Source organism: Microtus oregoni, unplaced genomic scaffold, assembly GCF_018167655.1.
Source record: "Microtus oregoni isolate MIOR12 unplaced genomic scaffold, Mior012 000067F_ref0000223, whole genome shotgun sequence".
Classification (NCBI taxonomy): Eukaryota; Metazoa; Chordata; class Mammalia; order Rodentia; family Cricetidae; genus Microtus; species Microtus oregoni.
Window position 1 is genome coordinate 244,410 of NW_024543974.1, and position 26,774 is coordinate 271,183.

Sequence of the window (26,774 nt, forward strand, 5' to 3'; positions counted from 1 at the left end):
CAACTTTTAGTCTGCATATATTTTTAACACACTTTAAACCATTCAGAAATTTTCTCTGTCTTTGAATCTCTCTTTACTGTATATCTCTCTTTTTCTGACCACATGAATCTTTAATTTACCAAGCAATATCAGTAGGATTAAAGGCGTGACTTTGCCAGCTAGATCCAGTCCATTCCTTAGCTTTCCAGCCTCATGGCTGATATACAGGCTGTAGCCATGTTTACTGCAACAACTGTATGGCATTTCAAGGTCCCTGCCAGCAAGTGAGCTACAACAGACAACACTCAAGTCCTCTCTCTCGGTAGCCAGCCCTCCTGCCTCAAACAGTCAGAGTTTGCCCTGGCAGGATGGCCCAGAAAGCCAGCATTTTTAAATGGTGCAGCTTTTTTCCTGCTACGGCTGAAAACCGAAAAGCATGCGTTCAGCTTTTCGTCAACACCATTTAAGTGTTTCGTGGCAGGACCTCTTAATGAGCTGCAGGCTTTGCAGCTAAAGCTGAGTCAGGAAGCCTCTCTCAGATGAGGCGCTTGCTTGCCTCTAGCAAGCAGAGTAGAACCGAGAAATTGCTGCTACCAAGAAACCAGGCACAATGTTTTCATTTTGTTCTAGAATTACTTCCCAAGCTGTCTCAGGCTTTATGTGGAAGCAGTTGTCCACGTGGGCGCCATATGAAGTAATAAGGGCGGCAGGGCTGCGTCCCCCACACCCGGCCGCCCACATGGCTAGCTTATGCTCCGAAATAACAACACACAAACTGTATTCTTTTAATCACTGCTTGGCTCATTTCTACCTGGCCTCTTCTATGCTCACTCTCGTACCTGGACTAGCCCATTTCTTATCATCTGTGTAGCACCGGTCTTACCGGGAAGATTCTAGCCTCTGTCCATCCTGGGTTGGAGCTTCATCGCGTGTGTCTGCCTGGGAGCGGGGCATGGCGTCTCTGCTGAGGCGTCTGCTCCGGAGAGCAGAGCTGTGGAGTCTCTGACCTCACTTCCTCTTCCTCCCAGCATTTTGTTCTGTTTACTCCACCCACAGGGCCAAGCAGTTTCTTTATTGGCCAATGACCTTCCTCCATCACACCCCCTCACTGCAGACCTTAGGGTCTTTTAGCTCCATCACAGTGGACTCTTGATGCCTCATCTCTATCCCATCTCCCTAATAGAATTCACATCTTCTAGGCAGGATTGCTCTTAGAGGTCTGCCTACCTTCCCCTCCTCCATTGTAGGAACCCATCCCCAAGTATCTACACATTTCCCCAGCACACACACCTCCCAAGATATACAGCACCCTTCCCCTCCAGCCAGTTAATGTATGAACAAAGCTTTTTTGGAGATATGCTTCTTTATGTTGAGCTCGAGTTTATGTTTCCAGAAGTTTCTACGACTGGTGCTCTTCTTTCCTGTTACTGAGTGGTCCCATGACTCTCTAGATTTCTGCCCCAGTTTCCAGTGGAGGATGGCTAAGAGGTACCATGACTAAATTGGAAGGCAGGCTGCCCTCTGCTGCTGTGGCCCTGGTGCAGGAAGTTAGCCTCCAGGGCTTCTGTAGATGGACTTTGCTTCTCCAGGCTGCACCAATCGCTCAGGCCCCACCCGGAGCTATACAGACAAAGTTGCTGAGCTGGGGAAAGACCTGCTCAGTGCCCTGGCTCCCTGGGACTGGGTGGAGAAGGAGGATTTTCTTCCAGAATACACAGGGGCTGGTTTCTTTTCCGTTCCTCAGGAGCAGAGGATATGGAGGGAGGGTGGAGGGAGGCAGTCGCACTGCAGTGGTTTCTCCCGCCAAATTCCCCAGTCCTAGGAAAGATCCACATGAAAAACCCACAAGAATTTGAATGTCTGAGTTAGGGTCATGATTGAAATAATTTTTCTAAAAAGAAAAGAAGAAATAACAAAATAGAAAAAGGCAGGAAAAAGTATAAAAACAAAAAATAAAAGGAAGAACAAGCACCCCAAAGCCCCCTCTACCCTTGTATTACAGAAACCTTGTAGAGGATAGAAAGAGGCCTTTAAAATACTTTGCTATGAACTGGGCCACTGAGCCAAGATGCTGGGCCTTCTCCCCAGATTTCTTCATCTCAAGTTGGGAGGATCCATGTTCTGTCCTCTGAAGAACGTGACTTTCCAAGTTATTAGTAAGGAATTAGACCTTGACTTTCGGTTAGCCCTAAACTCTTCCCTGCTCCCTCCTTCAAGGACTTCACTGAAAACCCTCTGCAGTCAGAGGGTTTCAGTACGCTAACAACACTCCCCCTCCTCAGCCCTCTGGTGTGCGCATGCATATATATGTGGGGGTATGGGGAATCTAGAGGCTGGACATTGATGTTGGGCTTCTTTTTCAGTTGGTCTTTACCTTATTTGTGAATGATTCTTTTTATGTCTATGCACCATATGCATACAGTGCCCAGTTCTTCTGGAACTGGATTTACAGATGGTAGTGTGCTGCCATGTGGGTGCTGGGAACTGAACCTGGGTCCTCTGAAAGAGGAACAGCAGTGTTCTTAATGGCCGAGACATCTTTCCAGCCTTCCATCTTATTTTTTGAAACAGGGTCTCTCACTGAACTGAAAGCTTATCAATTGGCTGGAATCATCTTCTCATAGCTGGGCTTACATGTATGCTCCTTATCCCAATTTTAAAAACAAACACGGATTGAGTCATCTCCCCAGACTCTATGCCTCTTTTGGTTTGTTTCTTTGTTTATGGAGCACAGTCTCAAGTAGTTCAAGGTGGACTGGAACTTACTATGTAGTTGAGGTTGCCCTTGTATTTGTGATCCTTCTATGTGCACATGGAAGCTCTGGGACTGCACGCATGTGCCTCATACCTCATTTTTTCTTGCTTCTTGATCTCCCTTCATGATTCCTCTTTGAGGAGATGGCATTACAACGCACAGAGGACGTGCACATGAGTGCAATAGATGGCTTCTGGATCTTAACTCCTGAGCAACAATCACCCTTCAATTCCTTCTTGCCTTATCCAATCACCTGATCCCGGGTTGAAATCATAGCAAACTGTGTTTTTGGAGTTCTAGGAATAAGGGGGCTGACTACTATTTCTCTAAATATGTTGAGCTTGAAAGGCCAGAGATAGATTTTTAACTGGACAGGATAGGCATGAGGCACAAGAGCATCCACGAAAGCCAAAACTAGGAAGGTGTGTGAGACCCAGCATGATGCTAATATGAGCACTTACAGGCACCGTTAACGTGTCAGGCTCAGCCTTAGGAATTTCATAGAAAGTATTGCCTCTTGTCATTCTCTTTAGTAAACTAACGAGACAAGCAGTCTCATCATCCAACCTTTATCCAAGGGTAAGGGCGCACAGAGAAGTTAGGTAACTGGCTCAAAGTTATCCAATTTTCTGTGTGTGATGGTGCATGCCTGTCATCACAGTGCTTTGGAGGCTGAGGCAGGGGGATCACAAATTTGAAGTCAGCCTAGGCTACAAATCCTGATTCAAAAGCCCCCAAACAAAACACGCAACACAAACAAAAACAAAAGTTATACAGCTAGTGAGTGACACAGTCAGATTCGAATTTAAGAACTTTCCCACTGACTTCGTGTGCCAAGGAAACAAGATGGATTGCTCAGGTCTTAGTTCTACCAAACCTTGCCTTCCTCCGTTAGGTACCAATTGTTATTGCCAAAGAGAACCCGAACAAAGCAGGATCACCCCCTCCTGGAAGAGTCTGACCTGTAGGAGTCCCACGCTTTTGCTTTTTAAAGGAGCTCCTCTGGCTTTGCCAAGTTCTTGTGCCACCTCGATACCCCTCCGCTCCGCCCCCAACCCACTCCCACTCCCCCTCTCCCACTCCGCCCCCGCCCCACTCCCGCTGCTCCTAGTCCGCCTCTCTTCAGCCCGCCTCTGTCCTGTTCTTGCCCAATCCTCTTCGCTGCACTCTGCTCCCTGAGGCGCGCGCAGACAATGGCCGAGCTGCAGCCCAATAGGAAGGCTCAGTGAGAAAGAGCGTGGGCCTCTGTCCCTACGGACTGACGGGTGGCTCCGCCCCTGCCGCACGCAGACTAGTGGGCGGGAAGACCTAAGTAACTGCTGTAAGCGTAGCTGTGTGGTCGCGGCCTGTAAGCTTGGGGGCGTGAACCGGTTGTGCTTCAGAACGCAAAACATGGCGGAGAAGGGTACAGCCGCCAGTAGCGGCAGCGGCTCTGGTGACAGCTACTGCGATGATGTGGGCGATGACCGTGTGGTCAAGGCGGCTGTGGAGGTGTTCGAAAAGCTGAAGGTACTGTAAGCCAGGGACTCCAGGATGGGAGACCAGGCAGGGCCCTACCTCAAGGCCTTCTGGAGCTTTCTGTGAAAATTGGCCACTCCACAGGTATCCACAGTGGTGGGTCCTGGCAAAGCCTTAGGGGCGACTTGTGGATTGTCTGTCTTAGCTCTTTGGGTTCCCGGACCTCTGCTCATGCAGTCTCCACCGAACTTTGTAATATTGAGGCTGAGAACTTGGAGTGTGTGAAGAAATGGAGGGTGTAGGCCTCACTCTCAAAGAGTTAGAAGTGGGTGGAGTTGGGTTTGGGGACAGCCATTTTGCTGGATTAGAGGTAGGGATTCCAGGTGCACTTAAGGTACGTGCAGCAGTGTAAAGTCAGAGAGCTAGTCCAGGACCCTTGTCCCCCTCACTAACCTCCCTCCCATCTCCCCTTGCCCTTGACTCTGATCACCTTCACTCTCCATCCACCAGCCCTCAGATTTAATGTTAGTCTTTCTAACCCACTCTTAGGCATTTTCCTAGTTTTGTGGCCATGGAGCCCAGAGGGAACACATTTAAAAGTGGTGGTGTAGCAAGTCACAGGAGGCTTGGGTGAAGATGAGAGGGACTTGAACTTTTGGCAAGACCAGGAGGTGCTTCTGGCTGGCACCATGCTCTTGGAGGTGGGAAGTGTGTGGAAGGGTTAGGAAGGGGTCCTGAGCACGAATTGACAGAAATGCATTGCTACCCTACAGTAACAGGTTTTCTTTTTACTTTTCCTTTCCTTGCTTAGGTTGTAAGCTGCCCCTTCCTTGATGGTCTGTATATTGCAGAGCCAAAGACAATTCTGGATCTGCTATGTAGGCCCTCAAAGTACCGGTTGGACATACTGGAATGGATGTGTATGCGGTAATGTTCTGTATTCTTTTCCTTCTCTTGGGGTGTCTCCTGGGGGGAACATGGGAATGTGTCCTCTCAAAGGGTTCCAGGAGAGCAGCTGGTTAGTTAACAGTGCTGGCTACAGAGCCTTGGCCGAGATGGTGGAGAAGTAGTCCTGACAGTACACGATGAACTTTAATGAAAGCCCTGGGCTTGTGATTGTGTTGGGATTTGATGTGGTCTATGTTTATGGAATTATGATTACTGTTGGCTTGATGGGCACCTGATGATCCAAAAACCCAGTAACAGAAAATAGCTTCCTAGATTGTTCTTCCTCACCCCAACTTTCAAAGAACCAGGGCTTTCCTTAGTGTATCCTGGGGGCAGTGTTTCTAAGGCAGCCTGGTCCCATACCTGTCTCTGCTGCAACCCTGGGGGCAAGTATGACTCCAGGAAAGAAAAAGTCAGTCCTGTTTAATCACTGTGTCTTTTCCACAATATTGGGTCAACAGGCCCAGATACTATGGTCTAGGCCACACATATCACCAAGGTGATACAATAGTCCTACAGAAAGAACATTTTGTTGTCTGGGGGTTACCTGCTTTACCTACATCCAGAGCTCTTAGTTTAGGTGACTAGCTCCTTGGGCTGGTGGGGGGCAAAAACATATTCTAAGGCTCCAGAGCCAAACCAGGGGTGGAAATCAGGGCTGGATGGGCTTTTCTGAGGGAATGGGAGTTGTTGGAGGCCTTCTCCCTTGCCTTTCTCTGTAGAACCTTTCTACCCAGCTAGGAACTCTTCCAAGGCTTGCAGCTCACTGAGGCCTCATTGTTATGCTTATCTGTGTGCCTCCCTCAAGGACAGGGCTGCACAGTCTTGTGATCAGAGCCTTTTCCTTTGGAGCCTTCAAGGGTCTCAAAGCAGAGCTCAGCAAGACTTTTTTCTATGAATGACCAGCTGCTGCTGCTGCTCCAACTCACTCTTGCCAGGGTAGCCCAAAAGCAGCAGAGACAGCATCATCAGTAATGGATGGGATGATGTAGCAATGAACTTTTTTTAAAACCCAAACTGGGAGCCTACGTGTGGGCTTATCCCACATGGATTGAATTGGGGATTTTGAAAAGCGTAAAATGAAACAGAACTCAATGGCAAACGCCCTTAATCTGGGAGGCAAAGCAGATGGATCTCTGAGTTCAAGCCAGACTGGTGAGTTCTATCAGGGCTACAGAGTGAGACCCTGTCTTGAAAAACAAAAAACAACAACAACAACAAAAAACTATAAAATGACCTTCTCTAAAAAGAGGGTATATAGCATTGGTATTTACTAATGGTAGAGGCAACCATAGTTCCTTCATTATATACTCACTGGCCTCATTTTTTGTGTTGGTCATTGCCTAGAGATGTCCTAGGCTCCAGGGATACCTAAGGGAAAGCCAGTTTCTGGTCCTAGCCAGCTTTCACTCCAAGAGGGCAATAGAGTCCCATGGAAGTCCCATTGGCCAAAGAGGTGTCATTGTTCATTGGAAGACCTTTGAATCAGGGCTGGCCAGACTGACAAGGAGTGAGCGAGATGGATTGAATGGAAAGTGAATGCCCCAGTTGGTGTGCGCTCAGGCCAGATTGTGAGGTTCCAAAGTCTTCCCTTCTTGTGCACACATCACTTTAAAACAAAGATTTATTTATTTGTTACATATACAGTATTCTGGTTGCATAGATGCTTGCAAGACAGAAGACGGTACCACATCTTATTATGGACGATTGTGAGTCACTATGTGGGTTCTGGGAATGAACTTGGGTCCTCTGGAAGAGCAGCCTGTGCTCTTAACTTCTGAGCCATCTCTCCAGCCCGGCACCCACCATTTTTGTGTGGGAGAACTTTGAGTATTCACATTTCTGAGGGAAATTTTTCTCAAGTATTTTCCCATAATAATTGATGGTAATAATCACATGATACTAAACAAATCACTTAAAAGTGTCTTTTCACTGGCATTTAGCTTGTACAGGTAATTCTCTGTTTAGAGGATAGTTATGGAGGGGTGATGAGTCAGGCACCTGACCGACTTTGCTATTTTCCCACAGGGTCTGTCCCTCCTTGCAGGACAAGTTCAGTTCACTGAAAGGAACTGCAGGGGATATGAAGATACAGGGTAGGTCTCTTTATGGGAGTGTGACATTTGATGGTGAATTCTGGACAATTTTGAACTTGGTCACAGTGTCTTCCTGAGTTGTGAAATTTCTATGAAGTGATCTTTTATTTTGTATGGTGTATGCTCTGTGCTTATTATTAGAGCCTTCTAGAATCAGGGCCTTCCCTGATACGGTGTATGGGAGGCTTCTCACAAGACCAAATAATACATTGGCCCATCATAGCACTGAGACGTAGAGAGCATGATTGTTTTGATGTTATCAGACGTCTCTTTTCACTGGTTTGTGTGCATATTCTGTCCACATGGTATTCCCATGAGTCCCCTATTGCTCCTTGCTATGATTTGCCTTGTAACCTTATTAGTTTGATGGGTTTTTGTAGAAAGTCTCTTTAACTTGGTATGAAAATTAGATGAAGATGAGCAAAAATGCAATTTGTGTAAAAGGGTAGGGTTTTTTCCTTCCTTGTAGTGTGGCCAAACATTGATAAAATTTAAAAGACTTTCCATCAGCTTGTGTGTATTCAGAATACTGCAGGGTGGGTGAACTTAACTTGAGCCTCTAACTGTGCACCAACTGGCATTGCCAAATCAGTTATCTGGGGAGAGTTGCCCTCTTGGATTCAGTAGGGTGTTTCCTGTTGGCAGGATTCCACTCATAGGCTCGGAAACAGTACTTGATTTCTCTGGAAAGCCCTAGCCTGCAGTCTGAACTTCATTAGATCCAGCTTTTACTTCCCTCTGTGAAGATGAAGGCCTTTGCCTCCGTCATCTCCTTAGAATGTATTGAGTACTTGTCAGAGTGGAAGTAGAAACAAGGACAGGTAGTGGTTAGTTCTCAAGTTTGGCTGACACGTGAGGCAGTGTTTGAAGTGCTAGGGTACAGTAGTGTACTGTGTCACCCTTGTGGAACCTAAATATCAGATGATGGATAACAGATGCTGACTAAAGAAGACAAAACTTCTCAGTGATAGGCTGCTGAGAAGGGTGTAAACTGCCAGTTAAAAAAGAAAGGTGACTTAGGGAGAGTTGGAAGAAGGGTGGTCTTATTGAGAAGACGGCAGAAGGGAGGAAATCAGTCAGGTTGAGAGTACTGTTCAAGGCAAGGGAACAGCAAATGCAAAACACTGATTTGGGCTATGCTTGGCAGCTTTGAGGAAGAGCAGGGAACAAAGACGGCTGAGGCGGATTGGAAATCAGGATGGGATAGGGTTAGCGCCTGCTAGGCATTATAGATCATGGAAGGGCATTGGCTTTTATTCCAAGGAAGGCTGAAACATGACTAATAAAAACTCAGAGAGAGAAATTGGGGTTCAACCTGGAGGTCAGAAAAGCAAAACATCCAGCCACTGGCTCTTACTTCTACCTCAGTCTGAAAATGGACATCTTGCCTTCAGGACTCTCAGAATGAGACTGTGTCTGTGAGCTGTTTTATAATCCTCTCTAGATTTGGGATTAAAGGCATGCACCACTTCCACCTGGTTTCCATGGCAAACTGATGTGGCTGCTGGGATTAAAGGTGTGTGTCACCACTACCTGGTCTGATGACCAGTGTGGCTGTTTTACTCCCTGATCTTAAGGCAAGCTTTATTTATAAAAATAGGAATGAAATGCCACTACAGGTTTTATCTTCCTTTGGGTTCATCAGGCTCTGTGGGGATACTGTAGTAAACATAGGAACACGGAGGCAGCAGTACAGCTCTTGCAGTGACTGAGGCACGATATTGGGGAATGGGTGGAAAGGTGTGCTCTGCAGAATTTGTTGAGAGGAGGAAGACAGGGTCAAAAGGGTTTAAGGGCTGTGGTTGAAGCAGGCTGGTGTGGGGACACAGTGGCATCTGCAGAGTATTCCTAGGGCCACATAGATACTCTCTGCCACTTCTTCCAGTGAGTCTTTCATAACATGTCCTACACAGGTTTACACCTGCTCTGTTGCTGCTGAGGCATAGCCTGGCCCGTGAGGGGTTGAAGGTACTTCTGAAACACTACTTTCTGGCCTTTGTTTATATACTAGATAGCCATGCAAAGATGTGCTAAATGTTTCCTGTTCCTTGTGAGGCCTCAGACTCCTTATCTGTAAAATAGAGCCTAGACTCACCTTCAAGATGACATGTCAGGAGAATGAAAGGCATTTGGGACATGGACAGATGTGAGCCATGGATCATTTTGTTTTAACTTCATGAAGTCTCTAAAAGGGTGACATGTGGTGCATGCCGGAGTCCTTCTAATTTCTGATGGCTTCTCAGGCAACTGATCATCTATGTCTTGTGTACAGAGTATGGTGAATAACCCTTCATTTACTTCTGTGTCTGTAAACATATCTAGAAAGAGAAGCCTTAGTAGTACCCTATTTGCTCTTAGTTCTGGGATGTCTTGTATCCTCCTCTTTTTGAGAGGGTGTCTGTAGTGACAAGGTCTTTGTATTCTAACAGAGATGGTGAAGCTAGGCCATGAGCTGATGTTATGTACACCAGATGACCGGGATCTTCTGATGGTAAGAAAGGACCCTCTTGTTTCCCTACAGAGGATGCACATGCTTTTGTCCTAGGCTGGTGAGTGGATGGGAGAGGCTTCTGGCTCCAGAGCCTGCATGCCTGGCAAGATTGCTTCTCTAGGCGTCCCTAGGTTAAGCGCTGCCAGAAATCTCTGAGGGAGATAGACAGAATGGGGAGGCTTGTAGTAGAAATGGAAATAGAGGTGGATATCTGGTTCATGATGATCAAAAGGACAGAGTGTATTCTCACTTGCTGATGTCATACTTGGCTAGTATGGTACGTAATATATAGTATCAAGATAGGTAATATATTTCAGTCACTGTCACACCCATCCTGAGCAGACAATGTTTTTTTAGCTCCATTTCCCAACTAGGTATCAGAAACTCACTTGAGATCACGTGGTGGCTGAACTAGGCCTACAACTCAGGACTGTGGCTCTCAAACCCATGTACTTTACCCTACCTGAGGGTCCCTGACCTACCTCATAGTTAATTCAGAGAAACCCTACCCTACCGTTAAAATGTCTAAATTTCAAATAATTGTTTCCAATTATTTGTTGTGAGTGACGGGTTGTGGACAGTCTGTGTGTTTTTGTTTGATCCCCATTGTCATATCTCTTGGATATGAGCTAGGTATGTAGTAATTCTGTTTTCAGTTTTGAGGAACTAATGAACCATTTTTTGGTGAGGATGTGCTGCTTTGTGCTGTTGAGTCTCTCCAGTGAGGGTTTGTTTTTAAGTAGGGCAGGTTCACAGGGAATTGAAGATTAAGAACATAGAATTCCCATCTGTTTTCTGTCACTGGCCCCATTTGACCTCCCTCACTGTGGAACATTTGTTACCTCAGTACATTAACACTGATAAGTATAACTGTATCTCCCAATATGCAGTGGGCCATACTTCTCTTGTTTTGCTTTTTGCTTGAAGTTGTCACATGGTTCCTTTCTCTTCTGGTTCTTTACTGATACTTCATGTTTTTTGTTTCTTGTTCACAGTTGTATAAGCATTTTTTCTGATGGCTGCTTAAAACTGTCAGTTCATCTGCCTCGCGTCTAATGAACATCTTTTCTAACGCAAATTGAGGTCTTCATGGCTTTTCACGGGTCAGATTTTTATGGATTTTTTTCCTGGACATGGTGGCTAGTATTTGAATCTTGTTAAATTTCATGGAGAGTTGAGATCCATGTGTTCCAGCAGACTTGCTTTAGTTTATGCAGCCAGGTCCATCCCTCCTCTCTGGCCTGAACTTCCACTGTCAGCTCACCTTCTTACCATGCATCCTGTATGCGCCACCCAGTGGTGAACCTCAGACCTGGGCCTGGCTTTTCCCCTGGCTTAGTAGTCAGTCAGCGGTGCAGAGAGGGCTGGTTCAGACTTTCTGAAACCGATTTATGTAGTCATTTTCTTCATCTCTTTCTTCGATGCCATATCTCTAAGGCTTTCAGTTCCACTATCCTCTAGCTACAAACTATTTGCATGATTGATGCAATAGCAATGGGGCAGAGAGGAAAAGCTAGCAAGAGGTTCACGAAAAGATACTTTTTATCACTGATCACAAGAACAATGAAAATTACGAATGCAGTATTATGCTCCACTCATACCATAATGTCTAGAAGTAGAAAGAAATAACACAGGCTAACAAGGATGGTGAGACAAGAACCCTCATACATTGCTAATAGAGACATAAAATTGTGCAGCTACTGTAGAAGACAGTTAACACACATGTGCCAGAATTCACTGTGAATGTTCATAGTGGCTCAGAAGTAGAAGTGCCCTTTAATGCCCATTTACTAGTGAGATAATTTTCAAGAAAGAAGACATCACAGCTACATGTGACAACGTAGATGATCTTTGAGGATGCTAAGTGAAAAGCAGTCAGATAATAAATGGTAGTATAAGGTCATAAGAAAAGGTTACAAGATTCCTTATGTGTAGACTGTTGAGAAGAGGTGAATCCACAAAGAAAGATAGGCACATAGTGATTGCTAGGGGCTCAGGTAGGAGGCAATAAGAAATGACTGTTAATGGGTCTAGAATTTGTTTTGGGGGTTCTAGATATGTTTCTAAAATGTGACCATGGGGATGGAAAGATGACTCAATGGTTAAGAGTACTCGCTTCTCTTTCAGAGGATAGGTTTAGAGTCAGTTAGAGTCCTACCCAGCCTCCACATGGTTGCTTACAACCACTTGTAACTCCATTTCCAAGGGATATAATGGCCTTTTCTCTCTCCTTGGGTGCTTTACACATCTGGTACACAGATACACATGTAGGCAAAACAGCCAGACACATAGCATAAGTAAATAAATTTGTAAAGAAAAATTGACTATGGTGATGGCCAATTTGTTCTTTGACTATCCTGTCATGTTACTATATACTTTAAAATTTGTGGACTGAATTAAATTTTAGCAAACTGAAACAAAAACCAATGTCTCTAAATGAAAAAAGAACATCTAGGAAAATAGCAAGTGCAAAGGCCCTGGGGTGGTCTGTGCTTGATATGCTTAAACAACTGTTAAAAGGCTGATTAGGCTAAAGCCAAATGAAAACAAGGGAAGGGAACAGAACAGACTGGGCAGGTGTGATGGCCTTTGTAGGCCAGAGAAGGGTTTAGTGTGTGTAAGGTGGTGGCCTAGGGAACTTGGAGCTAAGGAACAGAAATTTCTGTTTCGTCTGACAGAAATAGCCATGGTTAAGATGTGAAGATGGGGTAGATAGAATAGACCTTGAGGGACCTGTTCGCAGTTTACAGCAGTGGCCAAGCATGTGAAATAATAGCTTGAATGCCAGTGATAATGGGGAAAGTAGAGGAGTGGCCAGACCCACTGGATTTGCTGATGTAGTAAGGTAGAGGCAGGGACAAGGCCCAGCAATCATACTCTGGTAAGGTCTGAAGAATGAATTCATAAAAATTCACACTTTACCATTTCTTTAGACCTTCCCAGAGTGTGATTGTTGGGTTTTGCCCTTTGCTTGGGAGCAGAGAGGAGACAGAGTATGGTTTAGTTATGGGCTTTAGTAAGGTAACCACAGACCAGCCTGCTGGAGGTTAACTCTACCTAGGGTCTTGTAAGGTCATCCAGAAGGGTTGTAAGTGGCTTTGGGGAGCTCATTGGGAGATATTGAGCAGGACTACATGGGGCAAGTCTGTGATGATGAAACCCTAAGCAGGCTACACAACCATTCCAGAGCGTGCAATGGGGGAGGTAATGGAGCTAACTCTCTACTAAGTGACCAAAAGCCTTGTGAGGTCTTGAATGACAGCTGCACTTGTGTTTTTGTCTCGACTGTTTCCAGTTTAAGCAGTGTAATACCTTTTACCCCCGGCTGTCCTGCAGGTGTGTTTCTTGGGTAAATGGGGAGACTGAGTGAACAAGAAAGTAAAATAAAGTAAAATAAAATGTCCCAGAAGCAAGTGTCAGTTTGAAGATGTTTGAAGATGTTTGGAATGTGTTTTGCTAACTCACTCATTGTAGCCAGAGTTTGTTTGTTCATTTCCTGGCTGCCCAGACCTGAATAATCACACAGAAACTATATTAATTACAACCCTGTTTGGCCTATTAGCTCAGGCTTCTTATTAACTAACACTTACATCTTAAATTAACCCATTTCTGTTGTTCTGTATATAGCCACGAAGCTGTGGCTTACCCAGTAAGGTTCCAGCATCTGGCTCCTTCAGCAGCTACATGGTGTCTCCTTGACTCTGCCTACTCTCTCTTATTTTTCCAGCCTGGCTATATTCTGCTTTGCCATAAGCTAAAGCAGTTTTATTCATTAATCAATAAGAGTAACACATATACAAAAGGACATCCCACATCAACTCGGTGGCAGTGAATCTTGGAACTGGGCTTTCTCTGTGACTACTCCTCTCCAGGGACCACTTGGCTCCTTTCACTTCAGCATCTGCATTTACCACCAGCTTTCAGTCTTTGTTTGCTCTTCAAGGTGATTTTGCACTGGTGATGGTGATTGAGTGACTCTTTGATTAGTCTTCCTCAGAATTGTGTGTGCCAGGCCAGGGTGGTAAGAAGGTACACTTAAGGGAATAGGCCTTGCTTGGTGCCCTATTTTCACAGGAATTTGTGGAGCGGTCATGGCCTCTAAGATAGTGTCTGCTCCTGGGGAATCACCGACTTTCTAGAAGAAGGCAAGCCTTGGACTCTTCACTGGGCAGCTCCCTGCATCACCTGGGCAGATGGGCAAGCAGGAGACCTGGTCAGCCCTGCACAAGTTGCTGTACAGAAACCTGTAGCCTTCCTGATGGAAAGTCTAGGGGCCCCTGCCGGAGAACAGGCCACCTCCAGGCCTCATGCTGTACCTGTTGGCTTCTGCCATTCGTGGCCAGAAGGGATTGACTGAGGTGTTTGCTTGGAGGTGTCCCTGTGGAATAGGCTACCATCAGATCCCTGTGAGCTCTATTCTGCTTTAGTAGGCCCTGCTGCATGCCACCCACCCATTCAATAAGCTTTCCCCCTCTGGCTGTGTGACAAACTCACACTGTAATATGTTTTGACAACATTTTGCGTTTTGCATTTGCAGTGTGCTTCCAGGTGTCATTGCAGCCTGAAATGTGGCCTCAGAAGGAGCACTTTGTGGCAGAAGTCTGAGGATGCTATTGCTGAGCCAAATCAAGAGGCTACCAGCAAGGGTCAGGGACAGGAAAGAGGAACTGTCTGGCCAGGTCGCTTGCCATTGGCCACAGCAAGGGCAGCATAGGATCGGGCATCTGGAACAGTTGTCTAGGCCTGACCTGGGTCTAGTGGCAAATATATGTGGCTTTCCCTGCCAGGGCTGTGAGTGTCCCCAGAAGCAGCTGCAGTTCATGGACCAGTTGCTGGATATGATGCAGAGCCTGGCCACTGGATGCTCCAGTAGTTCTAGGTAAAGGTGTCAGTGGCATAGGTGGGTGCCCTTGACAGATAAGTCTTGGTCTTAGCTGGGGGTGGTAGGGTGGTAAGGGAAAATATCTTCATCTGGAGTCTCTCTGTACCCCTGTGGCAGCAATAGTCACATATTGGTCCAGGAATTACAGAACTGATAAGTTGAGACAGTTAACTCTAGTCACTGTCTTGGGGGTTGGACTGGCTGTTTAGGGGTCGGTCAGGCAGTGGCCCAACAAGGGATAGCTGTGTCTCTGGGATGTTGGGTCATTGCCTGAGATCCTTGCACTGTAGACTTTGGGGGAAACTAACCTTTATGTATAGGAGTAGAATTAACACCTGGGTGTCTGTAGGCAAGAGGCCATTAGCGAGGCCAAAACAAGCAGAGGCTAGAAATGTAGGCAGTAGAGCTCCCCATCTGGGACTGCTGGGCTAATGCTCCTGCTGATAATAGTGTACTCAGTGCCTGTCCTGTTTTTGCAGCGTGAAGGAACACATTGAAGACACCACAAAGAAAAATGAGGCCTTGCTGGGGGAGCTCTTCTCCAGCCCCAACCTGTGGGCAATCTTGAAGCCTGAGAATGACCCATGGCCCCTGGACATACAGTCCTCTGTCAACAAGCAATGTGATGACCTGCCAGAGTAGGTCTCCAGAAAGGCTCTACCTGGTATCACCCCAACTTGCTTCTGTTCACTAAGGCGGCAGACCTTATAGTGGCCTTCTGCCTACAGCAGCAGTAGCAGAGAGCCGACAATGTCCTCTCCTTTTTCCTCTGCAGGGTTGGCTCCGATGCCCAGTCAGAGGGAGAGAAGGTGGTAGATCTGGCCAGGCATCTGCAAGAGAGTGCTACTAAGCTTCAGACACTCCGAGACCAGGTAAAGGGCACCAGCTCTGGGGACATTGGGACTTGGGGAACAGGCTCTGCTGAATAGGGCAAGTGATGTCCCCCTCAGCGCGGCGTGCTGTGAGGCTTCAGTGAGATGCCGTGAGAGTGCTGAGGTAGGTGCTGAGGGTCTGAGCATGAAAGGAAATAATGGATTTCAGGTGGCAGCTGTGCACCAGGCCTGACTGTACACCTTCACATGTCTTCTCAAATTCAGCCCTACTGGCATCTGTTGACCAGGCTAGATATTTATTTGGCTATGGGGATTGAGGCCTGTGCAAACATTAGCCTCAGAGCTGAGGCTCCGTTCACACCCCCAATCTCCTCCTTTATGGAAACTTTCTTCCTTGCTAAGGTGTGCTATGTTATATCAGCCTGTGTTATGTAGGCTGATGGCAGCCCAGGCTGGCTAGGCAGAGCATCCTCAAGTGACTGTTACCCTTGATTTTGCAGTGCTTTGCATGGCATAAAGCAGGGACTGATAGCAGTCCCATAGATCAGAAGCTTCGTCTGGTCATCTCTGACTTCTACCAGCTCGTTTTGGCCTTCCTCCAAGTCTATGATGATGAGCTGGGACAGTGCTGCCAGCGCCCAGAACCCAGCCTGCACCCAAGTGGCCCCATCATCCAAGCTGTCTATCAGACTCTGGCTTCCTGTGGTCAAGTAAGACACCTCCCTATCTCTGTATCTATACCTTAGCAGCCCCTGATTTCAGGTCTAGGGGCTGGGAAAGAGCTTGAGAGGGCTTGGCCTGGGCTCTTCAACTAATCACATTGTAGTACTTTGGATCTGGGACCTTTGTCAGGTGAGGACAGACATTCCTGGCACCTTGGGGAGGTGATGAGAGCTGATGTGGACGTTATCTCCAAGAGCTCCCCCCCGCCCCCGCGATTTAGGAGAATTCCATTCTTACCTCTCATACCTCTAGGGAGGTTCATGCATTCCCTGCATTGGGTTCTACTTGACTCAGTCTGGTGCCCTGGTCCTAGTTTCTATGCTAGAGTTGTTCTCACATGCCCAAACCTGCTGCGCTAGCTCTGATCTTGTGTCCGAGTACTAGGCCAGACAAACAAACAAGATAGGAGGCAGTTGGGTTTGTGACTAAGCCATTGAGTGAACATGGCTCTGCCATATTTCCGCTTCTCAGAAACCAGGCTCAGCAGCTGGATTTAATTCCCATTATTATGCAGTGTGCACAATTCTGACTTTGGCTCACAGTGCCATGATGCTGATTTTAGGTTAGAACAAGAAAACCCAAGATTTCCAAACCTCTCATAAGGCTCCCAGTACAGGGAAACTCTCATTACAGAGGCATTTTTGGTAGAATGTTTCTTTTTCTGCCCTGCCATTTGCTGTAGTCAGACTGTCACAGCATGTAGTGGTAGCATGTCACTAAACTGAGGGCTGCCAGAGTACCATGATAGTGTGTAGTCACCACTGAGCCAGGAAGAAGGAGACTTGGGTTTGAAGGGAAACTCTCCAGCTGAGAGTTCTGTCTCTTTATGTTGGCTGTCTTTTGGGGCTTCAGTGTAAGATTGGGTGGGAAGCAACAGATGTCAGCAGACGAGCCTCACTGATGCTTGCCTGTCCTCTTTGTCTTGGCAGTTGTTGAGAGTCATTATGGAGATTGCAGACACCTCTGCTGAAGCTATGGAAGCAGTGAGGAAGCAACAAGGAGATCCAAACTGTTGGGGCAGCAGCAACTCTGGGATAAGTCTAGGTAAGTGCCTGGGGCTGAGGGGCAGTTTCCCTGCCTACTTAGGCCAAGTATGCTCCATGGCAGGGCCTCTGCCTTTCTGTGCTGGGCCAGTTCTTAGGAGACTGGCTGCTTAATTTTTGATTTTAATGCTTGTTTTCTTTCCCTTGAAAAAAATGCTTCCAGCATTCCTGACAGGAAATTGGGATAACTCAGAGATGTATAGAGGTAAAACTAAAAGAAATAAACCACATTCTGGCAACCACAGATGCTGGCTATGATAATTTTCATCAGTTTCTTGCTATTCTTTAACCTATTTTCATTTCCTTTCTTTTTATAATTTTGCTATTAGGAGCAAAACTGTATCTGCATTTCATTTTAATTATACTCCTCTAAGTTTGTTATTGTACTTTTTTTGAGGCAAGGTCTTTCTGTAAAGCCCAGGTTTGCTTTGAATTCATGGTAATTTTCTTGCTTCAGCTTTCTGAGAACTGGAATGAAAGGCCTGGGCCTGCAACACCATACCTGGTCCTGCATTAATGAGTGTGGCTGTGTTTCCCCCAAATTTCATCTATGAAAATACACAGCCAGCCTTGGTTTGTTGATCCTGCCATCTAGTGCTACATCTTACCCCATGTCATTGCGTTTCTATTGCAATGATAACACCCCATGACTATAACTTGGGGAGGAAAAGGTTTATTTTATCTTATAGTTCCACACCACGGTCGATCACTGAGGTAAGTCAGAGCAGTAACCAAAGGCAGAAACATGGAGGAGGAACTGATGCAGAAGCCATGGAGGTGTGATGCTTACTGGTTCAGTCAGCCTGCTTTCTTACAGCACCCAGGACCACCATCCCAGGAGTGGTACCACCTACAGTGAACTGGGCCCTCTCACATCTATCATCAAACCATTTGGTGGGGACATTTTTTCAACTGAGATTCCAATCTCTTCCCACATGACTCTGGTTTGTGTCAGGTTGACATAAAACCAGCTGGCACATCCTGTGTCACACTGTGCTGTCAGTGCTGTAATCAGCGTCCACTCTTTCTGGACTTTGGGGCTTCTTTCAATTGGGGGTTCTTTTATTTATTTCTTTGTTTTTGAGAATAGAATTTACTATATAGCCTAGGCTTGTTTCAGACTTAACAAGAGTGTTGGGATGACAAGCATCAGCCTCCATACCCAGTCAGTTTGAGATTTTTACAGATGGCACTGCTTTGGGCATTTTTGAACATATCTCCTTGTGTAGACATGTACCAGTTTCTCCAGGATGTCTTTCTGGGAGTAGAGTTACTCCAGCCTGCCACATTGCCTGGCCCCCATGTGATGTCCCATAGCTGCATATCCCCATCAGCACTAGCCGTGGCCTGACTTTAGTTGATGATGTGTACGGCATGTGTAACAGCATTTTCCTGCATGTTTTATTCTGTATTTTAGTGAGTGCCTACAGAGTTGCACGTTTGCATACATTTATTAATTATTTAAGCTTTCCTTTTTGTAAAGTACTTGTTAAAGTCTAACTTGTAAAAACTTCATGTTTTCTCATTGATTTGTAGCTTGTTTTATATATGGTATATTAGGTTCTTGGATGCTTAGCATAGTATACACATCTTCCACCATAATGTGGCTTATCTTTTCATAACTTGTGTGTGGTCAAATGTAGCCATAATTCCTTTATGGAAAGCATCTTTTATATTTACTGTAGATAGCATTCCTACTATTGCAAAGAGTAGGTTTTATATCATTCCTTTCTGTGGTTAGGTTAGTAATCTTCCCAGATTATAGCATGAGATGGGAGTCCAGTTTCATTGTATTCTGTATGAATGTGCATCTTCCCAGGAGCACTTAATGGAAATGCACTCTTTTCCCCCATTGGTCGATAAAGCCATCATTCTGCTAGTCATCAAGAGTCTCTGAGTTCTCTAGTCTAGTCTGTTTCTCTTTTCCCCATTGGTCGATAAAACCGTCATTCTGCTAGTCATCAAGAGTCTCTGAGTTCTCTATTCTAGTCTGTTTCTCTTTTCCCCATTGGTCGATAAAGCCATCATTCTGCTAGTCATCAAGAGTCTCTGAGTTCTCTATTCTAGTCTGTTTCTCTTTTCCCCATTGGTCGATAAAACCGTCATTCTGCTCGTCATCAAGAGTCTCTGAGTTCTCTATTCTAGTCTGTTTCTCTTTTCCCCTATTGGTCGATAAAGCCATCATTCTGCTAGTCATCAAGAGTCTCTGAGTTCTCTAGTCTGTTTCTCTTTTCCCCATTGGTCGATAAAGCCATCATTCTGCTAGTCATCAAGAGTCTCTGAGTTCTCTATTCTAGTCTGTTTCTCTTTTTTTTTCTGTCTTTGTACTATAGAGATAAGAAAACAAATAACAAAATAAATCCATAAGGTAAAAATATTTTTTTCCTTTTCTCACTTCACTGGAGATTAAATCTGGACTTTATATATGCTATACAAGTGAGTTGCACATAAGCCCTATTTTAATAACATCTTTACTCAATCTTTCAACAGTAAACAATCTAGTGTGTTTTTTTAAAAGGATACTAACACAGTTCATATAGTTGAACAACCATCACAACTAAGTCTGGAATATTTTTTTAATATTTATTTATTTTTATTTTATGTATATGAGTATAGTTGTCTGCATTTATATCTGTGTACAATGTGGGTACAGTGCCCACTGAGGCCATCAGATCCCTCGTGAGTTTAGTTACAGACAATTGTGTGCTGTCTTGTGGGTGCTGGTAATCGAACCTGGGTCATCTGGAAGAGCAACAAATGCTCTTAACCACTGAGCCATCTTTCCAGCCCCTGGAATAATTTTTATTATTCCCCAAAGAAGTTCTATAGCAGAAGCTAGGTGTGGTGACATACACCTTTAAATCCCAGCACTTATGAGGCAGAAGCAGGTGAATTTCTGTGAGTTCAAGGTTAACTTGGTCTATGTAATGAGTTTCAGGATAGCTAGAGCTACATAATGAGACCCTATCTCAAAGAAAAAAAAAAGAAAGAAAAAATAGCAATCTCTCCCATTTTTCCCCCAATTCCCAGCCCTTGACAAACACTGATCTACTGTCTTTCTCTATAGTCTTGTCTCTTCAGGACATTTTTCTTATAATGGAATTGAACAGTGTGTGACCTTTAGACTGTCCTTTTTCACTAAGCACAGTAGTTTCAAAGTTCATCCAAGTGCTATATTCTTTTGTATGGTTGATATGGCTGTGAGGAATAAATAAAATATTTTTGTTTATTCATCTATTAGGAAACATACAAATTATTCCTTCATTTTAGCTGTTAGGAATAACGTTGCTAGATTTTTTTTGTGTGTGTGAATGTGTTTTTGATTCTCTTGGTCTAAAGCAGAATTGCTGGATCATATAAACTTTTAAAAAAATATTCATTCTCTCCCATTTGCCTTCAGGATTACAACTAATAACTTAATGCAGGTGCCTCGGTAGCGCGTCAGTCTCATCATAATAACTTAATGCACTCTGGTACCAAGTTAATTTCAATAGTACACAAAAGTGTGCTTTAATAGAATTTCTTTGTTCTCTCACTTAAGTTATTTTTAAATTTAGATTGAAAATGCATTTATTATATGCCCATCAACGTAGATTTATAATTCCTGATTTATGCAGTTGCATTTGAAATTAGAAGAAAATTACAATCAAAAATACATTTATGCAGCCGGCGGGTGGTGGCACACACCTTTAATCCCAGCACTCGGGAGGCAGAGGCAGGCGGATCTCTGTGAGTTCGAGGCCAGCCTGGTCTACAAGAGCTAGTTCCAGGACAGGAACCAAAAGCTAGGGAGAAACCCTGTCTTGAAAATAAAAAAAAAAGAAAAACATTTATGCTAGTTGTCATATTTATCTGTCTTCTTACTTTTATTGGTGTTTGTTTAACACAAGGTCTTACTCTGTAGCCTTGGATGGTCTGAAACTCACTATGCTGATGAAGTTGACCTCAAATACTCAGCGATTCTCCTGCCTCTGCTTCCCAAATGCTGGAATTACAGATGTGAATCATAGACCGGGCTTTCAAGTTCATTCATTTCTTATTTCTTCCCTCCATCCCTCCCTCCCTCCCTCCCTCCTTCTCTCTCTCTCCTTCCTTCTCCTACCTCTCTTTTTGTTTTTTTTTTATGACAGGGTTTCTCTGTAGCTTCGGTTCCTGTCCTGGAACTAGCTCTTGTAGACCAGGCTGGTCTTGAACTCACAGAGATCCACCTGCCTCTGCCTCCTGAGTACTTGGATTAGAGGCAGATGCCACTACTGCTTGGCCTCAAGTTCTTTATTGATATAGGCTGATAATCACTATCTGGTGTTCATTCATGCTTTGTAGGGAAGGTCCATCAGTGACAAATTCCCTCAGTTTTTGTTGATCTTAGAATGCCTTCCTTATTTTCTCCTTCATTAAAAAAATTCAATGTAATATTTTTATCAATTCTCTGAGACTATTATACATGTATTTTGTTCATATTCAACCCTTACTCTTACCCTTAATGTTTTCCAGATTTATCCATACTCTTCTTCTAACATAATGTCCTCTTTAAAAATAAATCCCACGAAAGCTAATTTGTGCTGTCCACGTGGTGTGTGTGTGTGTGTGTTTGTGTTTGTGTAGGGCCATTCACTGGAGCATGATTGATGCACCAGGGGACTCATTCTTAAAGAAAACTGCCTATCCTTACCCTAGCATTCATCAGCTGCCAGTAGCTCCATCATTAGGGGTGGGGACTTGTGAGCTGCTCCAGCTTCATGCTAGAATGTCGACAGGCTTGATCTTGTGTAAGCAATCACAGTCACTGTGAGTCATGAGTGCAATGTCCCTGCCATGTTCAGAAGACCCTGTTTTGCTTGAGTACTCTCTAACCTCTGGCTCTTATGGTCTTTCCGTCTCCTCTTCCTTGATGTTTCCTGAGCCTTGGGGGTTGGAGGTATGATATAGGTTTCCTGTTTTTGAATTAGCACTCCACAGCACTTGGAGTACTTGTGAGTTTCTGTTTTAACCACCATCCACTGCACAAAAGTCTTTTCAGAGGCATCTGGCTTCCCCCTCTTTTGAAGGTTCATTTGGCTCTTTGCTCTTGGATGACAGTTCTTCCATACTTTGACTGTATCATTCCACTGCCATTTGGCCTTCTTAGCTTCTGATATGAAACCAACTTGTATTCTTTTTTTTTTTTTTTTGATTTTTCGAGACAGGGTTTCTCCATAGCTTTTGGTTCCTGACCAACTTGTATTCTTGTTAAACAGGTCTTGTATGTAACAGGTCTCTTCATTTTCTTGTTTTCTGCTTGTTTCTGGCTTTTGCCAGTTTGGTTATATGTCTCATTTTGGAGGACTCTGGACTTTTCTAGATTCCTATTGTTCACCAACAGTTAAGCAGTTGACAGTGCTTCCTTCTCTTCCACTTCTTGTTTGCTCAGTCTCAGGGTCAGCCAGGAGGTGGACTAAAAACTTGTTCAGATTCTCCTGGGCATTTTCACAGCGCTGGGCTTTTTAGGTCCTTTTAGGTACCCTGTGGACTACTCACTTCCCAGCCTTTCCTTCCAAGCTTTTTGATTTAGTGTATTATTTCCCCCAACTGTTTTAGTGAGCAGAAAGTAAAGCACTTGACTATAGCTGTTTTCACTGATTTTCCCCCAAGTATTGGTCTTAGATCATAGGCTTTGTGCTGTCTCCTTTGGGGACGTTTTTCCCCAGTACTAGAGAAAGGGTCTCACTAAGTTGCCCAGGTTCGCCTTGAACTTGTGATACTCTTCCCTCATCCTCTCCAGTAGCTGTATAACCAACCAGGTCCTTATTGGGATTTTCTCTGACTGCTGGCCTTCTTTCTATGTTCTGCCCTGGCACATACCTGCCAAATGTATATTAGACACTTGAGAGTCTTTTCTTACTTATTGAGCTATAAGAGGATCCTCCATCTTAAAATTTATTATAGTATTTACCCCAATTACCAGTGTCACTGTTGCTCTCACTATAGTCCACATAATTACTATTAGTAAATTGTTCATAATCTATGCTGTCATTACTACAATAAGGATCATTAATAGTCTTAACATTGTGCCCACTCACTGGTGAGTAGGGCATACTAGCAGTGGTAGCCAGCTTGGCAGTATGAGTTAGGCACCCCCACCCCATGCTTTGGTTCCTAGTGGCCTCAGGGATGTGGAGATGGTGGGCTCCCGGCTCAGTTCTTGTTAGTGCAGATTTCTGATGTGCCTTGAGACAAATTCTTGGGCAGTAGGCATTCCTGGGTAAAAGGAGCAGTGCCAAATCTACTACAGAGCCACTTGAACCTTTGCCTGCTCATTTTCTACCTCACCAATTATAGGTTTTAGCCTCTATGAGAAACTACCTTCCACTTACCTGGGAGAGCTCTGCATTTGCATTGGGAATACCCAGCCTGGCATACCTGTGACCTGTGATCATTCTGGCTGGAAAGTCAAGTTCCTGGTCAGCCTGGTAAAACACAGAATAAGAACAAAAGGAGTAGAGTGAGATTGCCCATTGGGTAAAGGTACCTGCTGCGAAGCCTGACAACCTGGATTTGATACCCAGAATCTACAAGGCAGAAGGAGAGAAGTAACTCTTGAAAGTTGTCCTTTGACTTCCACATGTGTGCTAAGGACATGTATGTTCTTGTATGTGCATACACATACATAAAAGAAATACATGGGGCCAAAAAGATGGCTCAGCAGTTAAGAGTATCTGGGTTCAGTTCCCACCATTCCGTGGCAGTTCACAACCATCTTTTACTCCAGTTCCAGGGAAGCCAACACCCTCTTGTCTCCACAGGCACAAGGCATGCACACGGTGTACGTAGAAACATACAGTTAAAACATTCATACACATAAACTAATCTTTAAAACAGAAATATATGTTAAAAAAACAAACAAGCAAAGAACTTACAATTGGGCAGAAATCCCTCATTGGTATTCAGTAATTGTCTGGTTAGGGCCCTGGAGGTGGATGCTTTTACAGGATGTGTCCATCAAATCGGGGCAGCTTGGGCTGTAGCAACTACTTTCGAGAATGTCCTTCCTCTAAAGCAGTAGTTCTTAACCTGTGGGTGGTGATCCCTTTGGGGATCTCATATCAGATATCCTGCATATCAGATATTTACATTACGATTCATAACAATACAAAATTACGGTTAGGAATTAGCAATGAAATAATTTTATAGTTGGGGTCAGCACGACACGAGGAACTGTATTAAAGGATCACAGCATTGGGAAGGTGGAGAGCACTGCTGTAAAAGCCTTAGAGCAGTTCTGTGTTGCTGGCTTTGTTACTGTGTGCACATATTGGTATCTGATTAAAACCACTCACCATCAAAACCAGAGTAACTCCTGGCCTTTGAGGTGGCAGACACCCATCTTGGTCTGAGCTTTGACACTGTCTGGTCAGTGTGATTCAACCAGAGACCCCTGAGCTACTGGCCTACCACCAGTCAAAGGGGCTCCCAAAGCAGCTCCCTGATCAGTGTTTCTGGGTCATGGTAGATGTTGCACCCCCAAGTTCCAAGCCCTTTGAGGACCAGGTGGGAGTGGTCCCCTTACCACCTGGTCATGCCCAATGACAGCCTGAGCAGAATAGGGAGGACGGGGCTCTGGTAGGAAGACAAGGGAGTCTTGTATGGACTGGCAGCTTCTGCCTCTTTCAAGCTTGCAAGCGCTGAACTGACTTTGTTGTTTGTGTTTCTTTTTCTGTATAGCCGCAAGGATTGATGAAGTAACCCAGAAGTACAAGATCCTCACTGACAGACTGCACAGAGACACAAGATAATGTGGGGGAGAAGGCCCTTCCTGGAGCTGTTGCGGAGGGGGGGGGCGGGCAGTTCCAGTTCTGTTCATGGCCTACATGAATTTCCACTTGCTTGGTATCTGCAATTGGAGGAAAAAAAGGAAGAGGGAGGTGGAGAAGGCAGGCAGAGATGGGTAGGACAGGGGAGCTAGAAATAAAAGAAACCTTATGTTCTGAGAAGTTGCCTCCAGACTACTGTTTGTTTCTGCTTATCATACTCTTCCCCTCTGGCCTGGGATGCTCAGCCTCTCTTCTTGTCCTCGTCCCTGCTATTCTAGGTTAGCCAGATGGCACCCTTCTACTTCCCCAGTGGGCCTTGGCTTTTTCTCTCTGCTGCTTCCATTCCTTTCTGATACTGCCTGGTTAGGGTGACCATGCCTAGCCCTGGAGGTCTGCACTGCACCTTGTGATGACACCTCTTCCTGCCTCTGTGCCCTTCACCGCCTTTCCTGCCTCAGGGTCCTGCAGATGCCCTCTTTGCCATGTCCTTGGCAGCCAGGCTATTTCTTCCTTCTTTCCTAAGGCACTAGGGAATTCTCCCTATGATCCCCTGGCTGTCCAGGAAACAGTGACCCAGTATCTTTTTGAGTAGTATACTTGTCACAACCACCTCCCTCCCTTCGAGCACCGGAACAGGAATGACTTAGTGAGGCCCATTATCACACCTGTGGCGGCCTGCCCCACCCTGCTCCTGTAACTGCACCTTTGCTCCCCCAGGCTCCCTGGATAGTTTTGGACAGCTGGGTGCTAGGCCCTTTCTGCTCAGACACTGATGGGTAAGCAAGTCCTTGTTCTCTATGACAGACTCAGGAGTGCCTGCAGTGGGCAGGTACAGCATTGACTACACAACCTTGGGAGGCCAGGCCCACAGTGCTGGATACCTAGCTCTGGAATAAAATCTTCAGGAGAGGCCATGAATGGTCTAGCCTTCTAGCTACTCTCACGTCTTGATGGTGTCCTTCACCTGAAGTCAGGTGAGGCAGGAAAGAAAGGCCTTAGAGGAGCATTTCCTAATCTGTGGGTTATGACCTTCTCGGGGGTCGAATGACATTTTCACAGGGGTTGCATATCAGATATCGTCCATATCAGATATTTCCATTATGATTCATAACAGTAGCAAAATTAGAGTTATGCAGTAGCAATGAAAACAATTTTAAGGTTGGGGTTACCACAACTGTATTAAAGGGTCACAGCATCAGGAAGGTTGAGAAGCACTGCTCTACAGTCTTAGAGGTGTCCAGACTGCCTCTTTCCACTTCTGAAATGGAAAAAATCGGCTCAGGGCTGTTTGGGTCAGGCCTCATTACCTCATGGCTTTCCTTTGACTGCCTATCCTCCCTGCCTTCTCCAAAACTCTACTAAATAAATGCTTGTAACAACATTAGGTGTCAAACCCCTGAGTGTCAAACCCAAAAGCAGAGATCACCTTCCTGCTTGCTGCTAGAAAGTGGGGCCACAAGGTAGGGGTGATCTGCAACCAGACAGTTGTATATTGGAGATGTTCCTGAGGTCACCCGCTGTTTACTAAAGTAAGACTAAGGTCCTGTTCTCAGCATGATTTCCCATTCACAGACTAAACATAACCCAAGTAGATACCCCTGTCACTCCTGAGATTATGGTAATCTCATGAAGGACGTCCATATCCTCACTGATGGAGGAAACCAAGACCTGGAGAAGAGGATCAGCTGTCTGTGTGTAATGTGTCCCAGCATAGGGCTAAGGAAGCACCACACCTGGTTTATCCAGATCTGGCAACCACAACCCAGACCCTATGAG

At 45.2% G+C, this 26,774-nt stretch overlaps 1 protein-coding gene across 2 annotated transcripts; it reads left to right on the forward strand.

The window, feature by feature from the left end:
* Nucleotides 1–4,126: 4,126 nt before the first annotated feature.
* LOC121440464 (HAUS augmin-like complex subunit 7) lies at nt 4,127–25,003 on the forward strand. Of its 2 annotated transcripts, XM_041641231.1 has the most exons (10): nt 4,127–4,243; nt 5,004–5,119; nt 7,169–7,236; nt 9,666–9,727; nt 14,515–14,606; nt 15,089–15,247; nt 15,385–15,481; nt 15,943–16,152; nt 17,095–17,209; nt 24,910–25,003. In XM_041641231.1, exons 1-10 carry the CDS (start codon nt 4,127–4,129, stop codon nt 24,978–24,980), a joined length of 1,107 nt encoding a protein of 368 aa, XP_041497165.1. In that variant the 3' UTR covers nt 24,981–25,003. The 2 variants fall into 2 exon arrangements, with proteins under 2 accessions (XP_041497165.1, XP_041497166.1); XM_041641232.1 differs by lacking the exons at nt 14,515–14,606; nt 15,089–15,247; nt 15,385–15,481.
* Nucleotides 25,004–26,774: the final 1,771 nt, after the last annotated feature.

Coding starts and splice junctions, on each gene's coding strand:
- LOC121440464 (XM_041641231.1), top strand. CDS start 4,127: ATGGCGGAGAAGGGTACAGCCGCCAGTAGCGGCAGCGGCTCTGGTGAC. Junction 4,244..5,003: donor AGGTGTTCGAAAAGCTGAAG/GTACTGTAAGCC, acceptor TTCCTTGCTTAG/GTTGTAAGCTGCCCCTTCCT. Junction 9,728..14,514: donor ATGACCGGGATCTTCTGATG/GTAAGAAAGGAC, acceptor TTTCCCTGCCAG/GGCTGTGAGTGTCCCCAGAA.